Source organism: Perissodus microlepis, chromosome 1 (genome assembly GCF_051167445.1).
Source record: "Perissodus microlepis isolate ML-2025 ecotype Zambia chromosome 1, ASM5116744v1, whole genome shotgun sequence".
In the NCBI taxonomy this organism is placed as follows: domain Eukaryota; kingdom Metazoa; phylum Chordata; class Actinopteri; order Cichliformes; family Cichlidae; genus Perissodus; species Perissodus microlepis.
The window spans coordinates 19281945-19301611 of record NC_140461.1 but is presented as its reverse complement, the minus strand read 5'-3'; the positions used below and the strand labels follow the sequence as shown (position 1 = coordinate 19301611).

At 41.0% G+C, this 19667-nt stretch overlaps 1 protein-coding gene across 6 annotated transcripts in view; it reads right to left on the bottom strand.

The window, feature by feature from the left end:
• Positions 1-3611: 3611 nt before the first annotated feature.
• Positions 3612-19667, bottom strand: part of zfhx3b (zinc finger homeobox 3b) — a 285848-nt gene continuing 269792 nt past the window's right edge. For all 6 annotated transcript variants that reach the window (XM_084933805.1, XM_084933814.1, XM_084933796.1 and 3 more), the window contains 3 exons: positions 17173-17296; positions 11262-16784; positions 3612-10750 (listed from right to left, as the gene is read on the bottom strand). In XM_084933805.1, the coding sequence (XP_084789931.1) occupies positions 9006-10750; positions 11262-16784; positions 17173-17296 (7392 nt within the window). In that variant the 3' untranslated portion in view covers positions 3612-9005. The remainder of the gene's footprint in view (positions 10751-11261; positions 16785-17172; positions 17297-19667) is intronic.

Below are 19667 nucleotides of genomic sequence, written 5' to 3'. Positions count from 1 at the left end.
TCAACTCAGTGTGATGCCTTAAATTCATTGCCAAGGTGGCAAAATTTGCATAAAAATATGAAACTGTTTCCATCCGAGTCTGCTCTGATTTGCTCATCAAACAGTCCTTGATGAGCACAATGCTAGTAGCAATCCACTGTTCACTACTGATTAAAAAAAAGGGTCTTTCAGTGAATGAATGGATTTTTTATTTTTATTTTTATTTTGGTGTTCATGAAAAACACTTTATGCACATTTGTCAGAGCCATTGTCATGAAGACACTATTTCAGGAATACACATGCAAATTCTGATGCATAATTAATTGATAGATATAATTTAAAAACAGTTTTCTCTTGCATTTATTCTCATTACTTACAGAGCATCTCAGAAACATTTCTGGGCTTGATTGGCTGATCACATTAGCAGCACAGAGCCACCTCTAATTAGGAAGAAGTTCACAGTTGAAACTTAACACGCACTAATTAGGTTGGAGCACTAACAATCTCGACAGCAAGTCTTAATATAATGCGTGGGCACACTGATTTTCAGTGGCTAAAGTAATCTGACAAGATTACTCAAAATATAAATTAATTAAAAACTGGAAAGATATAAGAATTATAACTCAGATAATTTTAGAGCTACGGTCAGAAATGCCTTACTGACTGCTACATGTTGACCTAACACATGCGTGGCGGCTCACAAGTGTTGCTTATCATTGTAGCGCCTTTGTTTCTGTTGGCTGAGAATTTAGCTTTCCTGAAACAGTAGAGCTTGTCTCTGTCTTCTTTGGGAATGTCCCAATTTCCCAGGCTTCCTGAAGTATCCCCGCCCAGCGAACAAGTTTCAGTACTGTGCCTTACAAAAACAAAAACAAACACATGTTGCAGAAATTGAAAAGGGACGAGAAATTTAGTTTTTATTTGTTGGGTAGGTAAATAAGCTGCAATGCTGTGAATATTAACCGCCTAATCTAAATCTGGTTGTTTGTGTGATATAACAAATGTCAGCTCTTGTATCCACGGCTCATATGCTGATACAGAATATCCACAAGTATTCTAGTCTTGCACAATGTGTTTGCTCTCAAGACTCATAAAAGCACAGGACTCAGTTGTACCACCTGGAAACAAGTTAAAAGTTCAAACAGTTGAACTTTTGTTGAAAGTAGTCCAAGCTAACACGGGGAAAGGGAAAAGGCTGAAAATTAAATGGTTCAAAAGGTACAAGAGATTAAAAAGGAGGATGGGAAACTGTATAAAGCTACAACTTTAACAGGATAAAAGACAATATAGTACAGATACTGGGTCAGAAAATATACTGTGTACTATGTGGCAAAATTAGGAAAAAACATCATGCAGCTTAAAAAAAAGCTGAAAATGTGACGAAATGCAGAAATGAGCATAAAAATGTTGAAGAGGTTATTATTTGATAAGTTTATCTATTATAGAGAGCTATAATAATTAATTCATGAATAATGCCTACAACACTTAGAAAGGCAACCTCCTCTCTTTCTTTTCTCATCTTTTCTAAGCCCCTCCCACCAGATAATCACCCACAGACACTCCTGACTTTTATCTTTACACACATGGATTCATACTTGACTCTGAAGGCACATATGTTACTTTATGTGTAGACTTTTTTTTTTCCTTTTTACTACTCACCTGATCTGGTCAGACAAGATGTGTGATTGGCCAAAGTCTCCGATCCAGGAGTGTAGTTCCCCTCCAGACCAATTACCATTCAAAACAAGAACGCACTATATAGAACACTATAATTTAAAACACTGCTGTGCTGGCTAACTACTCTACGAGACACTCGCTGAAAAACAAACTGTTGCATAGTTGACGTCGACAGGTTCGCATCCATTTTGCTCACACGAAAACGTTTCAGAGAAGGTGCCTGTTTTAGTCAGTGGAGAGTAAAATGACTCAATATTTGCAGAACTAAAATTCATAAGGAAAATGTATGTTGTATTAAGAATGAGGCTTTATTTCACAACATAGAACTGAGTGTTAAACCTATAGTGAAACTCTTTTAATGTGTCCACTTGACTATAATGTTGTGTATATGAGCATCAGCATAATGGCAAAGCCTCAGATGTTGCACATTTGTATCTTTGCCTACTGCCTTGTAAAACTATGCATAATAAAACTGCAGTGATATGTAGAAACATCTGATTAATGTCATAGGCCTGTTAACAGTATTTCAGTCACTTCATTCATCAACATCAGTGACGAATCATTCACTGATGCCTTTCACTGTAGTTTGTGCTAAATGCTGTGTGTTTGTACATGTAATCAATGAATACAGACACGGTCTTGAATAATCAGGCCACATGTTATCTTAATGACCTTCTAGTACCGTATTACCGCATTAGAGCACTTCGCTCTCAGACTGCTGGCTTACTTGTGGTTCCTAGAGTATTTAAAAGTAGAATGAGAGGCAGAGCCTTCAGCTTTCAGGCCCCTCTTCTGTGGAACCAGCTTCCAGTTGGGATTCGGCAGACAGACAGCATCTCTACTTTTAAGATTAGGCTTAAAACGTAACTATATGCTTTGTCAGAAAGGAAAGGCTGGATCAGGTGACCCTGAATCCTCCCTCGGTTACACTGCAATAGGTCTAGGCTGCTGGGGGATCCCCATGATGCATTGAATGTTTCTTTATAAGCCACCCCGCCCCTCCCTGAGCCTGGTTCCGCTGGAGGTTTCTTCCTGTTAAAAGGGAGTTTTCCCTTCCTACTGTCACTAAAGTGCTTGCTCATAGGGGTCCTCTGATTGTTGGCGTTTTCTCTGAATACATACATTTTGTATTGCGTTTATTATTGTACTATTATTATGAGTTATTGTGATTTGGCACTATATAAATTGTGAATGAGTGGCTGAACAGAAATATTAATCGTTAACTCTTTTTGATGATGCTCATTACTGCAAATATGAATATGAGAATACATTTGAGGTTCTTTTGTTGCTGGTCAAGGTCTGTAAATTCAGTTCTATTTATATGGCGCCAAATCACAACAGCCGCTTATAGGTGCATTGTAAGGTAAAGACCCTATGGTAATAGTACAATAATAAACAGAATACAACATGTAAAAAACAAAAGGCTTCTTCAGTAAATATATTGGGCAGTCCTTTGTTTCTGGTTTGATTCATTGAGTGTCTATTAGTTTGCTAAGAGCATAAATATGGTTTTCCCTAAGTACAAAGGTCACAAAAAGAAAAATACTATGAAAGACTCTCCAGCTACTGCAGAATACTCCTGTCTCTCAGTATTGTATAATTTTTGCATTTGAAGTTCATTTCTCCTAATGTTTGGGATTTTTTTGTGGATTTAAATCAGTAACATCCACCCACACGCACACACAGTTATTGAAATAACTGAAACTTCGGTCGTTTGGTGTAAAAGGGATCAAAAGAAGATGATTATGTTTTAATGAAATTCATGCAAATATCTAATCCATATGGTCTCTTAAACAACAAAAAATCTGTATTTTAAGGGATGCATAAATCTTTTCAGTACACAAGAGAAAATGAAAATTGTTTGCAACCTTGTGCCGAGGTCTGCCGAACAGCAGTCCGCTGAAAGCAAAGCAATCAAATCCCACAACAATCAGAAAGGAGACCAAACGAGTGCGTTTTTATGCTCATACTTTTTTAATGTATCACAATGAGCAAGAAACATACTTGATGAAATATTTTCAAAGGAGTATATTCAATTACCATCTACAATCAACTTAACTAGGACAACAAGTTTTTGTGACAAAAGTTTCTTTAAAAGTCTGAAGTTCCATGTGGTTGTATGTATGTTAGTTTCCATGTAATTTGGTACAGTTTGGAAATCTTCATATAATTACAGTAACAAAAAAGCTAACAAGACTACAGTATAGAAAAGACATCAAGAACAACATTTTTGGTTTAACTTGCTCTTTTTTGTACATTGCAAGGCTGTTTTTTTCTACCCTCAGATGGGCTGCCTGGAGCCACAGAGCCATGCTTATGAGGCTCGAAGGAGGAGTAATTCAAGGAAACAAAAAGAAAAAAACAAACAAAAAAGAAAAAAAAAATTAAAGGATAAAAAAACATTGTGGCACCAGAAGTCACAAAAGGAACAGAGAGCTCCAAGTAACAGTTCATCTTTGAAGTTGGAGCAAATGGTTGTTTGGTTGTTAGTTTGGTTGTTAATTTTGGTTAATATGCTTTTTTTTTTTTTTTCTTTTTCTTAGTGTAACTGCCTCTTTAAGAATGACAGCTTTGAGAACCCATCCCCTCTCTGTGTTGTTAATTTCTCTGTTTAGATAATGTAACCAACAGAGAGAGGGGTGAGCCGCCATTTGACTGGAGAGCTTTACTTGTCAACCGGAGACAAGCACGAGGAAATGAAACGGGTAGCAACATGAACTGGAAGATATGAAGCAAGCATCTCTGTCCATCCTGTCCTGAAATTTGGAAAATGTCCATCAAAGAGCAGAAGCGGAGGCAGAGCTGGAGAAATAAAGGACAGACAGAAAGGAGAAAGAGGCAGCTGGAGCCACTTAAGTTCAGTTTCCTCTAAAGACTTTCCTCTGTGTATGACACACGTCCATTGGTTCCAGAGTCCATTCGCATTACAGAGTTGTCAGTAATCAAATAAGGAGGTGGTTTTTAAAGCTGTTTTGAGCCTGGCTTTGGCTCCCATGCCCAGTTTTGTGTGCCCAGAGCCTCTCTTGTCCTCCTAACAAGATCTCCAAAGCTTCCCAGAGTCCTTTCTTTTTATTCCTTCTTCATCTCAAAAAACAAACAAACAAATAAAAGAAAACAAACAGTTGATGTCTTGGTTTTAAATATATCTATATCTGTATACAGGTACACTTTCGTTTTCACAGTGGGCAAAAGATGACCTCTACAGCAAGACCTTGTCTTTATCCCTCTCTTGTAATTGTCCATTAAAATCAAGTATCCCAAATGTAAGGAGGTGGATCCCTGTATCCACAATAGCATTGTGTGCCGCAATAAAATATACACTTATCCGGGGCACGTTTTTTTTCCTTTGTGTTTCAACTGCATAAAGCTTTGGCCACATTCATATATTCAATCAAAGTAAAAACTGCTCAGTGCTTCGGTATCATTGTTCTCATTTCCAATCGTTATCTTTTAAATTTGATTTTCTGAATTTCAGTTATTCACAATCCAGCTTCGTGGTTCAGCTTGTTTTGGTGAGTAACATATAACCAAAAAATAATAATAATTAAAGGCAAAGAAGAAGAAAAAAAAATTGAATTGATGCTGGCTCTTATGACACGCACGCACATACACGCGCACAGACGTACAACGCACACTTACACAAGCACACAAACCCATACAGAGTACATGCTGGCTGAATCTAATGTGAAGACCTCAACTGTGTCTTCCACAAAAGAGCCCAAAAGATTACACTTTGGAAAAAAAGAGCAAAAAGTATCATTGAGACAATGAATATAAAGTGGCCAGGTCATAATTTTCGTTTTTGTCTCTCAATTTCAGCAATTCAATTTAAAGCTAGTGTTAATTTATGATAAAAAGTAATACACGGAAAATAAAATAAAATACTTCTAAGAAAATAATACATGTCTGACATTATCTGAAAAATAAAATAAAGCAAACATATTTTGAGGAAAAACTGTACAACTTAAGGATTGGGTTTTTTTCCAACACAAGAAAGCACATGTGAACAGTATTTCAGGGAACTGGACTTGAGACGTAGCAAGCTTGCAGACCAGATCTACTGACTTTCAACAGCATGCTGTAGTATTAACACCAAATACCATTTCTCTACAAGATGTAGCATTTTTAAACACCTTTTAGATTGTGCCTTTTTAGTCATTAGGGCAAAATATATTGACTATACAATAGTGGCCAAAAAAGTAGTTCTCCACAAATTTAAATATGTCTTGGTTTTGGTTTAAAAAAAAAAGAAAAATTAAAATGATGATATCGTAAGGGAGAAGGGCGTGGTACCTACGCACATCCATTTCCATTGCAACAAAACGAAGTAAGTGACTTCTTTGGACATGAAAGCATCCTAACAATTTGAAAACAAGAGACATCTTCAAAAATAACCTCCTACTTTTTCCAGACATAATGCTTTGGAATGAAGATGTCTCTACCTGTAATCTATGTGTGGAAGTGGCACCCTGCAGACACATGCAACAAGTGACTGAGAGACAGCACCTCAGCAAAACGGCCGTTATTCCCCTCTGAGACTAGTTGTAGGTCGACTGGTATAAATGTTACTAAACCTATGAGACGCATCAGTACCAGATGTATTATATACATTTTTTGGTAACCACTATTACTTGCTTAACAAGTGAGCAACAACCTTGACTGGATGGAGGGATTTTCAGCAACGTTCCATGCCAGCACAAAATGACATATGGGGGTCGCTTTCTTCAGCAACCAATGATGCAAAAAATGTACACAACAGTTTACAGTCACTTCAAAAATGAGGAAAAATAGATTGTGACAATTAAAAGCAATCAAATGAAACAGGATCAGTCCTTGCTTAAGAAAAATCCATTGTGATATTTGGAATGCACTGTTCTTTACAAACGTTATAGATCATTGGCTTTAAACATTGGTCTATTCAAAAAAAAAGAAAATCGGCAAAATGTCCTTTGGAACATATATTCACAGTCTTCAAAGTTCCGTTTTTGCAACAAGAAAAAAAAAAAGGTGTTGCAGAGGCAAGAAATTGGTTTATTGTTTGTTTTAAAGCTTAGCCAAAAGCAAAATGAGCATGCATCTATGTACTCTTTTTTTTTTCCTCAAAATTCTACATTAGCAGCAAAACGTATGTCCTTGAAGACCAGACCTTATACATTTTCTTAAAAAAATTGACATTTGAATGTGACAAAAGTCAAACAAAGATTAATAACCTCTATCTTACAAACTGCAATGGCTCTGTAACGGTGCTACTCCACAATGCAAGGACAAGGGCCCTTTTTGGTTTTTGGTATTTACGTAAAAAAGCCACCTGTTTGCTTGCAAAGAAGCAAAATCGGCAACTCTGATGCGTACTCCTTTATCTTTTAAAACTTTGTTTCTTTCCTCTAAAAACAGCAACAAATTCTCAAGTATAAAGAACCCTCTTTTCTCATCTTTATGCACCAATGGTGAAAGTGTTTAGTCTTTGGATTTTCTTTTTGTCTTAAAGCGTGAGAATTATTATTATTAGTATTCTTTTTTCATTTTCACTTATGACAAAAAAAGGTAAAAAAAAAGAAAAAAAAAAAGACCGTAGCCACACTACATGAAGAACAAAAGACCTGCTTTGTATACATATCTACAAACACAGGAGAGCGAGAGAGAAAAATAAGTGCCGAGAGAGGAAAACGAAGAGTGAAAAATAGGAGTCAGACAGTGATAAGTGCACAAAGGTAACACAAAAATTAAATTAAATAAAACTTTCAATATTTCACCCATTATCTTTTTCATTTTGGTTAGAGCAATACCAACCAAATCATAAAATTTAAATAATGCTAAAAGAGGATCCTGCCTTGTCAGGAGGGGCATTTGGGTTCATGTTTCCCAAGAAGTTAAGAATAAGACAGAAATAAAGTTTCGATAAATTACCTGTCCATAATCTAGACTATCGGAATGACCAAGACAACATCAAATGAAGTGTCATAAAATTGGACAATACAAAAGCTAAATGTACATAAAGGTTTTTTTTCCCTCCAACCTACCATACTGTTTAAATTCGTTTCCAATGCAACATTCTACTTAACACCAAAAATGCTTGTATCTATCATAAATACAGAAGGCTGATTCTTTTTTTTCTTTTTTCTTTTTTAATTAAAACTATTCATCGCCCGTTATCACGTCTGCAATGCTTTCCTTGTATGGGATAATCGGGACTGTAACTTCCCCACTTTGAAAGGATTTCTGATATTGAAATCAGCAAATCGTTTGACCCTATTTGAATGCCCAGAAACAATGCCTTATCAAAATTTAATTCAACTTAAACTTTCTATTAGTAAATCAAGTTCAGAAAGAAAACAATAATAATGCTCATCTCCTGTTGGAAACACAAGGTGAAAACATGAATTTCTGTAACAGAAAAACATCTGTGAGCTGTTGACCTGAGAATAAAATAGACATTACATTATTCTTTCACTTTTGCAAGCCATTGGTATCTGAATGCTTAAATAGCAAGAAAACTGATAGACTATTCTCCCATACAGTACATACTGGCTTTTTGTGGCTGTGCTATTAAGTAGAAATTATTACAAAACAAAGGGACAGCTCGTTGACTTGCATTTCTTCAAAAGGGTTCTTGGGCCATCTGTCAACTTTGAGGCAGTCCATTGCCATACAGTACAGCATTCCTCCACCATTACCCAAAACGTAACTGCAGCGATCTTCTTCTGTTCTCACATATTAGTATGCCTGTACACAGATTAGCCACGACATTAAAAACACTGACAGCTGATTAAAAAAAAGAAATTGTTCACCTCGTTACAGTGTGATGCTGGGAAACCTTGGCATTCATGCGGATGGTATTTTGACCAACCGCACAGCAGGATTAAGGAACACGACAAAGAACCTAAGGCGTTAACCTGGCCTTCAACCTCCCCGGACCTCAACGCAATCCCAGTCTGCAGCCAACATCCCAGTACCAGAAACCACGGGACACAAGTGTCCATGCCCTGATGGGTCATAAACTATTTTGCTGGCACAATGGGGCATACACAATTTAATGCAGGTGGTTTTAATGTTGTGGCTGATCGGTGCGTTTCGGTTGAGTTAAAACAAAAACAAAAGAAAAACAAAGAAATACAAAAATGAAAACCAGCATGTTGATATGGGAAAACAATCCACTAACATTTAAATTTTTGGTTACAAGCTTTGGAATTGCAGTTAGTCTTTACACATCTTTTTCTGAAATTGGTTTGTATACTTTTAATGTATTTTTAACATTGCTGCTTTTTATGGGTTTTTTTAATTTTTGGATTTTTTTTTTTTTTGTCTTTTAGGGAGTTTTTTTTAAATATCGTCCATCACTGAAAGCTCTTTTACAATCTGATGGAGTCTGTTCCTACACTAGCAAGATTACTACTACAACTATTACTGTCTTTGACAAAGCCAGGCTGCTGCGGCTCCTCCGCCGTCCTGCCCAGCCTGTTTGCTGACTTCTGACTGCTGTCAGAGTCAGACTCGTCGGTAAAGACGTCTGTTGGTATCGAGGTCTGAACTCCTGAGGTGCTCAATGAACTTGAGGTAACCGTTGAAGGTGAGGACACTGGAGGAAAAGAGGAGGAAGAAGAGGAGGGACTAGCATTGGGCTTCCCAGCTAAAGCTCTGGGGAAAGGGGCCTGGGGCCAGGGTTTTCCGGCAGCTGTGGTGTTGAGTTGGGTAGTAGAGGAGGAGCACAAAGATGAGGAGACAGCAGAAGATGGCATGGTGGCTGATGTTGTTGGCGGGGGAGGAGGGCTGCTGATGGGATGAGTGGCAGACTGCGAGGTAGATGCGGTGTTAGGATTGGGGAAGCAGGCTGAAGAGTGAGGTAATAAACTAGTAGCGTGCTCTTTGGCATTTCTGACCGATCTCTTGATTGTTCTGTGTTTGTGCAATGCCGATTCCAGGTGTTGACTGAGTGCTTTCTCCCCATCCAACGTAGTGTCACAAGCCAGGCAGTCATAGAGACTTCCAGCCCCTACACCTACGCCACCGGGGACACGCAGCAACATCTCTTGCAGGTTTGCCACAGACTGACCGAAAAAGCAGTTCGATTTAAGGTGGGTAATAGCCGCTTCTTCCTTGGTGAAAACAGCTTGACACTTGCGGCATGCCAGTTTATACTGCACCTTGGGGACGATATACTGGTCTAGATGGGTGTCCACAGGTTTGCCATCCATCTCATTCTGCTCGGAGGGTACTGTAGTATGAGAAGAGGAGGAGGAGGACGAGGAGGAAGAGGACGAGGAGGAAGTGGGAGGTTCACTTTGTGGATTGCCCTTTTGCTCCTCTGATTTCGCTGGATCTTTGGCAGAATCTTTGCGATCCCCCAAGGTTTGAGGGGGAACTGAAGTTTGGCTCGCCTTGGGTTGCTGGATCTGCTGAAGCTGCCGCTGCTGCTGCTGTAGTGCCTCCTGCAAGCTCTGCTGATATTGCTGGTAATGCTGCAGTAGGGACCCTGGAGACAGGCCCATCAGTGCTTGTGACAATGCTGGGTTGTAAGGGAAGAGACTTTCCATACCATACATTGGTTGCAGGTAGCCCCCTTGTAGAGCCCCAGGAATCTGAGGGGTATAATATGGGGAAAAGCCAGGCATGAAGTAGGGTAGAAACTGGTTTGTGAGGAGAGCTGTGGGATCTGATGCCAAAGCAGCCTGGAGGGCCTGAAGCTGGGCAGGATCTACCACATACTCCATTCCAGGTGTGGGCATAGAAGTGGCAGGAACAGCTGTTTCAGGTTTCTCCTTTTTGGCGCTGGCAGCAGAAGTGGAAGGGGCGGGGGTGCTTCCAGTTGATGATGGAGTTGAGGGCTTCTCTGTCTTTTCCTTGGCCTTCTCTTTCTCTTTTACTCTCTCAGCATCTCGTTCTTTGGGGGGTTCAGGTCGCGACTGACTGGTTGAGGACGTGGAATTGGAGGTGGGGTTTGAGTGGGAAGTAGACGTGTTGGTCTGGGCTGGGCTGGATGCAGTGAGAGACGATGAGGAGGGAGGCTTGTTGGGCAATCCAGACGTGGGGAGGCTAGGTGAGGGAACACTGGCACCAGGCATGTTCAGGAGGTTTGAAGGTTTTGGAGGAGTTAAAGCTGCAAATGTGTCAAATACAGACAAGAAAATAAGACTTAATAGGTTTTTATTTCATGGTAGTGCAGTGCCTTTTTAAAAGATTATTCAGCTGTAACAAAACTAATTAATTAAACAATACTGAAAGGTGATACAAAAGAGGCAAACGATTATTTTTATGTGAATCATAAAAAGCTTTGTGAAATGACTACAAATATCACAAAATCAAAGCCTTGTACTTTGTGGTATTTTCTGGTCTAAAGCTTAAGTGTTAGCATTTGAGACAGGTTGGGTACATAATAGCACAACAATAGCAACAATAGCAAAGGTCATTAAATTATGTCAGATATATTTGCATCAGTGTTAATGAATATATGTGGCAGACGGATTCATAGTTAGATCTGATGCCTGGAAATACACAGTACTTCCTGCAGCAATGGATGATCATTTATTAAATTAGTTTAGTTGAGAAAACCCACCTGCAACTCTAAACCTGAAATGTTAGTAGTGAAAAAATGCCAAATAGTGACGTACCTGAATTAGATGAGTTAAAGCTGGGAAGAGAGGGGCTGCCAACCCCTGGTAAAAGGACAGGTGGGATGCCTTGCAGGTTTGGATAGGCCGACTGGAGATTTAAAGCCTGCATTGCAGGGTTATCAAACATCCCCTGCTGCTGCATGGCCTGTTGCTGCGCCAATCCTAAAACTTCATTGGCCTTCTTAATGCGGTCCATTTCTTGCTGGGCCATAAGTTGGCGGACAGTAGCTGGGTCAAAGTACTCTTTCTCTTTATCGATCTGGCTGCCAATAGTATCCTTCACCTTAGAGATGTGTTGCTGGGAGAAAATGTGATCACGAACAGAGAGGCGAGCGCTATATTTAACACCACACAAAGTGCACTCAGTCTTCGGCCCCTCGTAAGACGTCTGATTTATTCCGAAGTGCTTGGCCATATTGAGCTTTGCCTTTTTCTCCTTTGCGCGAGCATTTTGAAACCACACCTGAACCACTCTCTTTGGAAGTCCAATATCATTGCCAAGTACCTCGCATTCTAGCATGGTAGGTGTCCTGTAGTCGTTAAAACAGGATTTTAACACTTTCAGCTGGAGGTTAGTCATCTGGGTTCGGAAGCGCTTTTGGCCAGGTCTATCTCCACCTTCAAGGCTCCTGCTACCAGAGGCTCCAGGACTTGGTGAGCAGGGGTCAGCCAGACTGGACGTCTCACTGTGGTCAATCATATTTTCATTTTCATAGTCCTTAGCATAATAGCTTGTTGCAGGGCTTACTAGTCCCGAGGACATCTGGTCATCATTTTCAAGGATGGGAGCTGTGCCCCCAGACTTAGACAGGTAATCGCCACTATTTTGGCTGTGCTTTGCATCAGCACTGTCATTATCAGCATTAGCCTCATCACCTGTGGTTGTGTCTGTAATGGCTGTATTCACAGAAGAGCAGTCATCATTATCGAGTTTGCTCTGATCAAAGTTCAGGTTCATAGAGGACATGGTGGCACTCTCAAAGTCTTCCATTCCTTCAACTTTGATGGACGAAGGGCTCAGTAGACCCCTTGGAGACAAGTCCAAGCCTTTGTTCATGGGTGACATGGAGGAGCTTTGCCCATCACTGTTTGTAGTAGGGGGTAGCTGGGAGTAACCTGATACATCAAGAGCATCCATTTTTATTTGCATGTTCTCCTGCTCAGGTAACATACCGCTGAGAGTTAAATTATATCCAGCACGTTTGGCTTCATGCCAGTGACGAGAGCGAATGTGTGCTTCAAGGGCAGTCTTTGCTTTAAAAAGAGCTCGACAAAAAGGACACCTACGATGAGCTTGGGCTGGCCCAACAGCTCTAAACTGGCCTTTTCTCTCTCTGGCTCTGGTATTCTGGAACCACACTTGCACAACTCTCTTTTTCAAACCCACCTCAACAGCAATGTGGTCAAGCATTTTACGCGTAGGATTAGAATCTAATAAATACTTCTGATATAAGATCTCTAGCTGTTCAGGTGTGATGGTGGTTCTAAGCCTCTTGTCTCGCTGTGGCTCTTCTCCACTATTTGTGCTATCGTTTTCTCCTGGACTAGTGCTAGCTTTCTCCTCTAACTTCCTTTTCAGGGAGTTCATAGTGGAGGTTGGGGTGGACGGAGAGGTGGCAGAGCTGCTTGGAATTTGTGGCATCCCAGAGATTAGCTGGGTTGCCAGGAGAGGATTGCTAGGATCAAAAAGCATGAAAGACATGTCAATTGGACGGTCGAGGAACTGCGGGTGGATGAATTGATTTTGCACAGAAAGGAAGTGTAATTGCTGGTGTTCCTGCCAGTGCTCAAAGGAGGGGAAGCCAATTTTGCACTGCTCACACTGGTATGGGATCATCTGCTGTGCCAGTTGTTGTGTGGCAGAGGTCAAGTGTGGATTGAGGCCCATGTGAGAGCTTTGTGATGAAGGCTGGCTTGTCTGTGAGGCTGACAGACCACTCTGCTGTTGCTGCTGAGAAAAGGAAGGAGTTGAATGCTTGGAGGGCTTAGAAACATTTTGGATCTTCTCTTCTCTCTGTGGTCTCTGGTGTTGTACCTCAGATTGAGGTTGGTGCACAATTTCCTGCTTAATGGAGGTTTGGTTTTCTCGTGGATCAGCGGTTATTTCTGGTAACTGCTTGGGCTTCTCATCGTAGAGGTTTGAGGTGGTTGCTGGTGATGCCTCCTCTTTCTCGGTGGAAGGGAGGTGTGAGAATGCTGAAGTCGTGGGTGGAAGTGGGCAGAGACTCGAAGAGGAGGGCATTGGGGTGTGACAGGAAGACCCAGAGGGAGTGTAACATTCATGGGAAAAATCCATTGAATCCTCATTTTGGCTGTCATACTGTCCATCCTCATCTTCATCTTTGTAACACAGCTTCTTTTGGTGTTTTATTAGATCAAATATACGCTGGAAAACGAGATTACATTTCTTGCACTGGTAGTTCAGGTTAGATGTGCGAATGTATCGGTCGTTTGACAGTTCTCTTCTTTCACCATCTTTCCCTCCATCACCTTGATTTTCATAATTCTTCCTTGCTTTCTGACGCGCATTTTGGAACCACACAACAATAACACGGGTGGGGAGGCTCAAAAGGTTTGAGAGCTGTTCAAATTCATCATCTTTAGGATAAGCATTGGCATCAAAGAAATCTTGCAGAACTCTTAGCTGGTAGTCAGTAAACCTAGTCCTGGATGATCTCTTGCTTCCATAGTATTCGTGTTTCTGAGGTTCAGGAGAAGGAGGTTTGGAATCAATTTTAGTGTCTTCCAGAGTTGTTGTTGGTGGATTGTTGAAATTGTAAGGCGAGTCTTTATTGCGCTGCCTTTCTTTGAAAAGGGTGTTTCTGAACCAGTGCTTTATCACTTTTTGTGGAAGCCCTGACTTGTCTGCCATCTCTTTGATCTGGTCCTCATTTGGTGAATTGTTGATATCAAAGTACTGTCGTAGGACCCTAAGCTGGTCGTCGGTGATGCGTGTCCGTGGTCTCTTGTTCTGCTGCAGCATGGCTGGTGTCAGTTGCTGTTGGTAGAGTTGGGCCAGGTCTGAGGCCAGGCTTGGCTCAACAGACGGCAACTGGGGAGGCAACTGAGTAGGCAGGGACTGAAGAGACATGGGCTGCATCATAAGTGGGGAGAAGAGCGGCAAATCCATTGGCATGGGTATTTGTGTCATTGGAACTGGTGCCTGTGGAGGTGGCACGGTTGGAGGTGTGAGTGAGGCATTAGACACAGGTATATTTGGGGTGGGAGCTCTTTGGGGTGGAGGAGGAGGTGGGGGTGGAGGAGGGGGAGGTGGTGGAGCTGGAGCAGCCTCTGGTGTAGGCGGTCTCAGTGGGTAGAGCTTATCATAATGTTCTCTGTATTCCTTAGCAAACCTCTCAAGGGATCGGAATGGAAAGAAAGCCTGGTGGATATGCTCCTGGTGACTCTTCAGAATCAGTATGTTTGAAAACAGCTTGCCACAGGCTTCACATTCCAGCTTCTCCAATCCCCCAATGGGATCTATGACTCTTGTTATTCCACCTGGACCACTTGATCCAGTAGGTCCAGCTGTCTTTTTCTGAGCTTTCTGTTTATTTTCATTGTACTGAATTACTAACTCAAACCCAAAATTTTCCAGCAGGGCTTTAGTTGCATTTCCTCGAGCATCTGAAGCAATCCTTGGTGGAGGCAAGCCAGTATCATGGTTTATGTTTATTGAAATATGCTGACTATCCCTTTCTTTTGGCCTGCTGTCTGCAGAATCCTTATTTACATAGTCCTCATTTTTTTCGCTTGCATGCCTCTCCCTTTGTATTTCTCTGTCCTTGTCATTCTGAGAGGAGGGAGGTTTCTGCTTTAATTCAGCTTGTTGGAGGAGTGATGCACTCTGTTGCAGCAACGCCATTTGGCTCTGAACCTGCAAGTGTGATTGTTGCTGCTGCTGTTGCTGTTGCTGCTGCTGTTGTTGCTGTTGTTGCTGCTGCTGTTGCTGCTGAAGGTGGTGGTGCATCAATTGCTGCTGCAAGCAACTCTGTTGGGCTGAGTTTTTAAGATCTTCAAGCAAAGAGCTGGGGGATCCAGCTAAGCCAAGTGCTGAGCTGCTGATGCTGATCTCAGGATTTAGCTGAAATTCTGCTCCAGGGATGTAGAAAGGAAACAGCAACTGCTGCTGCTGCAGAGGCAGAAGTGCATCCGTTGTCATTGGGAAGTGCTGCAGAAGTGCTGGGTTGAACAGCTGCGACTGTAGAAGAGCAGCTTGCTGCTGGAGCTCTTGTTGAAGCTGTGCTTGAGCTTGGGCTTGAGCCTGAGCCAATTGCTGTTGCTGCTGAAGCTGTTGCTGTTGCCCCCTTGCAGAGAGGATGTCTGAAAATTTGGACTTTTTCACTTCGTGGTTCTCAGATGGTGAGGAGTGGCAGCTCACCGAGGAATTCCCCTGGTTTTCAGTGTTGTGAGTCTGGCTTGTGTGGTTTCCTCCTAAAATATTCTGGGCTGCCTGACTCCCAGAAGAGCTGTGGTTGGTGGAGCTAGTGTTTGAGTTGCTGGCTGGGCTTGGACTTGATGTTGATGTGCTCATGCCGGATCCTCCACTGCTTAAACCAGTTGCACTTGCAGAGCTAGTGATCCCCCCTGCTGCCTCAAGTTTGGCTGCCCTAGCTTTGGTCTGGTGTAGAACAGAGCGCATGTGGATTTCCAAAGTTGAACTCTGGCTATATGCCACATTACAAGTGCTGCACTTGAATGGCTTGTTGTCAGGGCTGCTGGTAGGCTCAGGTTGACCAGTAGTAGACTCCTGAAGAGCCCTCTTCACCTTGTGTAGGTGGGAGACAGAGTTGTAATGAACCAGAAGGATGTTCTTCTGTGTAAAAGACTCTTTGCATACAGTGCACTTAAAAGGACGAGATGGATCCAGGAATTTCTCCATCGTAAAGTTAGGGCCCTTTCTGAATGGCAATGCACGTTTAGGTTCAGATCCAGAATCTTCCTGCAGTGAGCCAGAGTCACTGCCTGTCGGGCTTTGTTTTTCCTCTGGATCACTTTCATCTCCATCTTTGTCATCCTCTCCCAGACTTCCATGTTCTTCACCAAGGCTTGGATCACCCATTGCCATAATGTCACCATTCATCAATAATCCCCCATACAGCTGCTGGATGTCAGCTTCACTCAGTTCCAGGTGGCTGGTTTCTAAATGCTTCTTCAGCGCCTGTAGTGTTCTGAAGCTTCGCTGGCAAAGACAGCACATGGTGGCTGCCCTGATCACATGATATTGTGAATGGAGTTGTAATTTCTCCACAGTCTTGAAGGCCAGACTACACTGGTTGCAGCGGTACTTGTAGACATGCCGATCTGAAACAGGCAACTGGTGCCTTTTGTTGTGAACCTCATTGAAGTGCATTTGTAGGGAGTTAGAGGTCTTGAACAATTGATTACAGCCTTTCTTCCAGCACAGGAATCCTGTGGCATCCTCCCGTTCTGATTGTTGATCTTCCAGAGGTGACTTGCGAGCTTCAGCTATTTCAGTAGGGAGTGACACCCCTTTTTCTGGATCAGCATCTGATGCATCTGTGAATAAATAAGTCAAGAGAAGATAGCCATTCATCAGATTCTACATTTGCTGAGTGGAATTTTTCCAGTAATATCAATAAAGGACATTCAGTGTGTTAGTGGCATGGAAAGGTGCCAAAAAAAACAAACAAGCCAAGCACTGACTAATTACAAAATCTGCAAACACCAACAATCTTTCATAATGTGTTGGTGTGAATGCAGGCCAAAATTGTGAAATGCTTCAGTAATAACAATTTTTTCCAGCCTATGCAATAAATACTGATTTTTCCAAAGTGTAAATACACAGGTATAAGGTTGTAGAATGCAGCTGAATCTCATTAATATACACCAAGTGCATTAATATGCTCACTACAGAACACATAGCTTTTAACAAACAGATACTAACCAGCTTGCTTCTTTGTATCTTCAGCGTTAGAGTTGGATGTAGCATGAGGGGTGCTCTGCGGCTCTCTGTCTGGACTCGGCACAGGTATGAACATACTTGCTGGTAGTGCTTCAGTTGTCGTCACCTGGGAAAACAATTGTAAAGGAATGAGCAAACAGGTGAGGTAATGTCATCTCTTAGTTTAAACGACTACATGAAAGAATACTGACACAAACAAGAGGATACACAAAGACGTTACTTAGCTACTTACATACATACATATACATTCTCCAGTCCCCCACATATATCCATGACAGAAGAAAGGCTACTTTTGTGTGATCCCTCAAGAAATGAGATTTCTTGAGTACTAGTGTTTTTGTTAGCTAATTACTTAACAAAACACAGTACGTACTAATAAAGTAGAAAGATGAACCTAGCTTCCCCCTGGTCTCAGAGGGTTATGGTCAATCACGAGTAACTGATTGCACAACATCTGTTTATTCTTGCTGCTCTCCCCTAACTTAGCTCATATTTCGCCCTCTGATTGCCCCTCTTCACCCCCAAACCTGACACTTCATTAAACATTCTCATTAAACAGGTCACCACTGAGCAATATTCCATAGAGTTTAATTTAGTAATAAGACTCTACCTTTGTTAGCCTTTTTTCAATTAACTTTACAAGCAGAGTAATAATCTTCAGTCTACGAGTTGCATTTCAGTTTACATCACCTCTCCCATTTTTCCTTCTGTGTTGCCTCTATATTAAGACTTTTTATTGGTAGTTCTTTCAAGTAATACCAATTAAAGGTGCCTTGCATAAGGGACACGAAAGAGGAAAGGGATCTTGCATATTGCTGGGCCCCAAGTATAAATGTTGGTCTATACACAGAACATATTCTGTATGCTTTCTAATTACTCCTCTAATAACAGTGAGAACACAACTGAAAGTACCGTAGCATGTCATATAACCTCTGGGTGAGATCGAAATAGAGCAGAATCTGCCCTGAAGCAACAGGATTTTTGAGGTCTGGTGTAATCCTTTATATCCCAAAGTCAAACACTATATGACAACTGTGGTCACACATTTACCAGAAGACATCCACACATTCCCGTCTTTGTTTGTGTTACCTCTTTATTTCTTAAAAATGAAACATAGAAAATTAGTGCAACCAGCATAGAAATGCTTAAAAAAATTTACATTACAAATTTGACTGTTTCTAGACAACTGCTTCATTAGGCGATTAGAGGCAAGAGCAGAGTATCCCAAGGTCACTTTTAATTTGGACAGCCTAATTGCCAAACATAGTTCAAAATAGCTATCATCCAGTCAGACTCCAAATTAATGAAGCACAATTATTTTCATTACCCCTATCTTCCACAGACAGAAAATGAGACATAAAATCAGAGAGGGAGGATTGGAGGAGTATGTATATATTATACATATAGTTTTCTATCTATCATCTCTTTACATCTATCCATCCATCCATTCATCCATCCATCCACTGAATGTCAGGGAAAAGCATTACAGACATGCAAAAGAAAGGAAATTAACTGAAAGGAAAGGAAAGACGATAAGTGGACGAATGGATGAAGGTTGTTAGAGTGAATGCATCATTATGCATGCTTGGCAAGAAATAAAAGTCACCTATTTCAAAATTAATCAGGCTCCTCTCAGTAGACATGTGAAAAAAATAAAGTACCTTTCTATCTGCATTCACTAGTTATAAAAAGGTGCTGGCTTTAATGTGTGTTATATTACCTCTGTTCTATCTCTTCTTGTAGTGGTTCAGTACATTACTACCTCTATAAAAGAAATAAATACTGCCATCTACCATACTAATGTGCTTGCCATTTACTTTCTGGATGGGAGATGAAGATGGTTAGGCAGCAGACAGAGCAATGTTTTATTCGCTGATTGTCCAGCAAGCTATTTAGCTTCACAAGATAGAAGAGGAAAAAAGGTTTGCTCAGTGATTTACATAAAAACGGGGATAATAAAATTTTATTTCTCCTTGATGAGCATTAAAAGATGCGAGGAAATTTTTTGCATAGGTACAAAAGTAAGTACCAGTGCACTGCGGCAGGTAAAGATTTCAGGGCTCATGGTACAAACCAGCCAAATCTTTCCCTGATAATACTGAGAGTGCACACTTGCGTTTAAAAAAACAAAACAAAACAAAAACAAAACAAAAAAAAAGAACTCCATAAGCTGTAATTTAGTCAGATTAGTGGTGAATAACAACATTTCAGTTGGTTTTATTAAAATTTCATGAAGTGGTTTGACTGTTCATTATATTTTGATTAAGCAGTGTCACATTTGTTTCACCACAAATTGTAAAAGGCCTTGTTTTGACTGGCACGCAGGTGATCATAGACATGGCAATAATGTCAGTGAACTAATAAATGAACTGGGAGCTAAGAGACCTGCTCATCTTGAAATGATTAAAAAACACAAAAACCGATTACAAGCTCCCCTCCCCAGATGACTTTGATTAGAAGAGAGCTGGAAAAGCCTT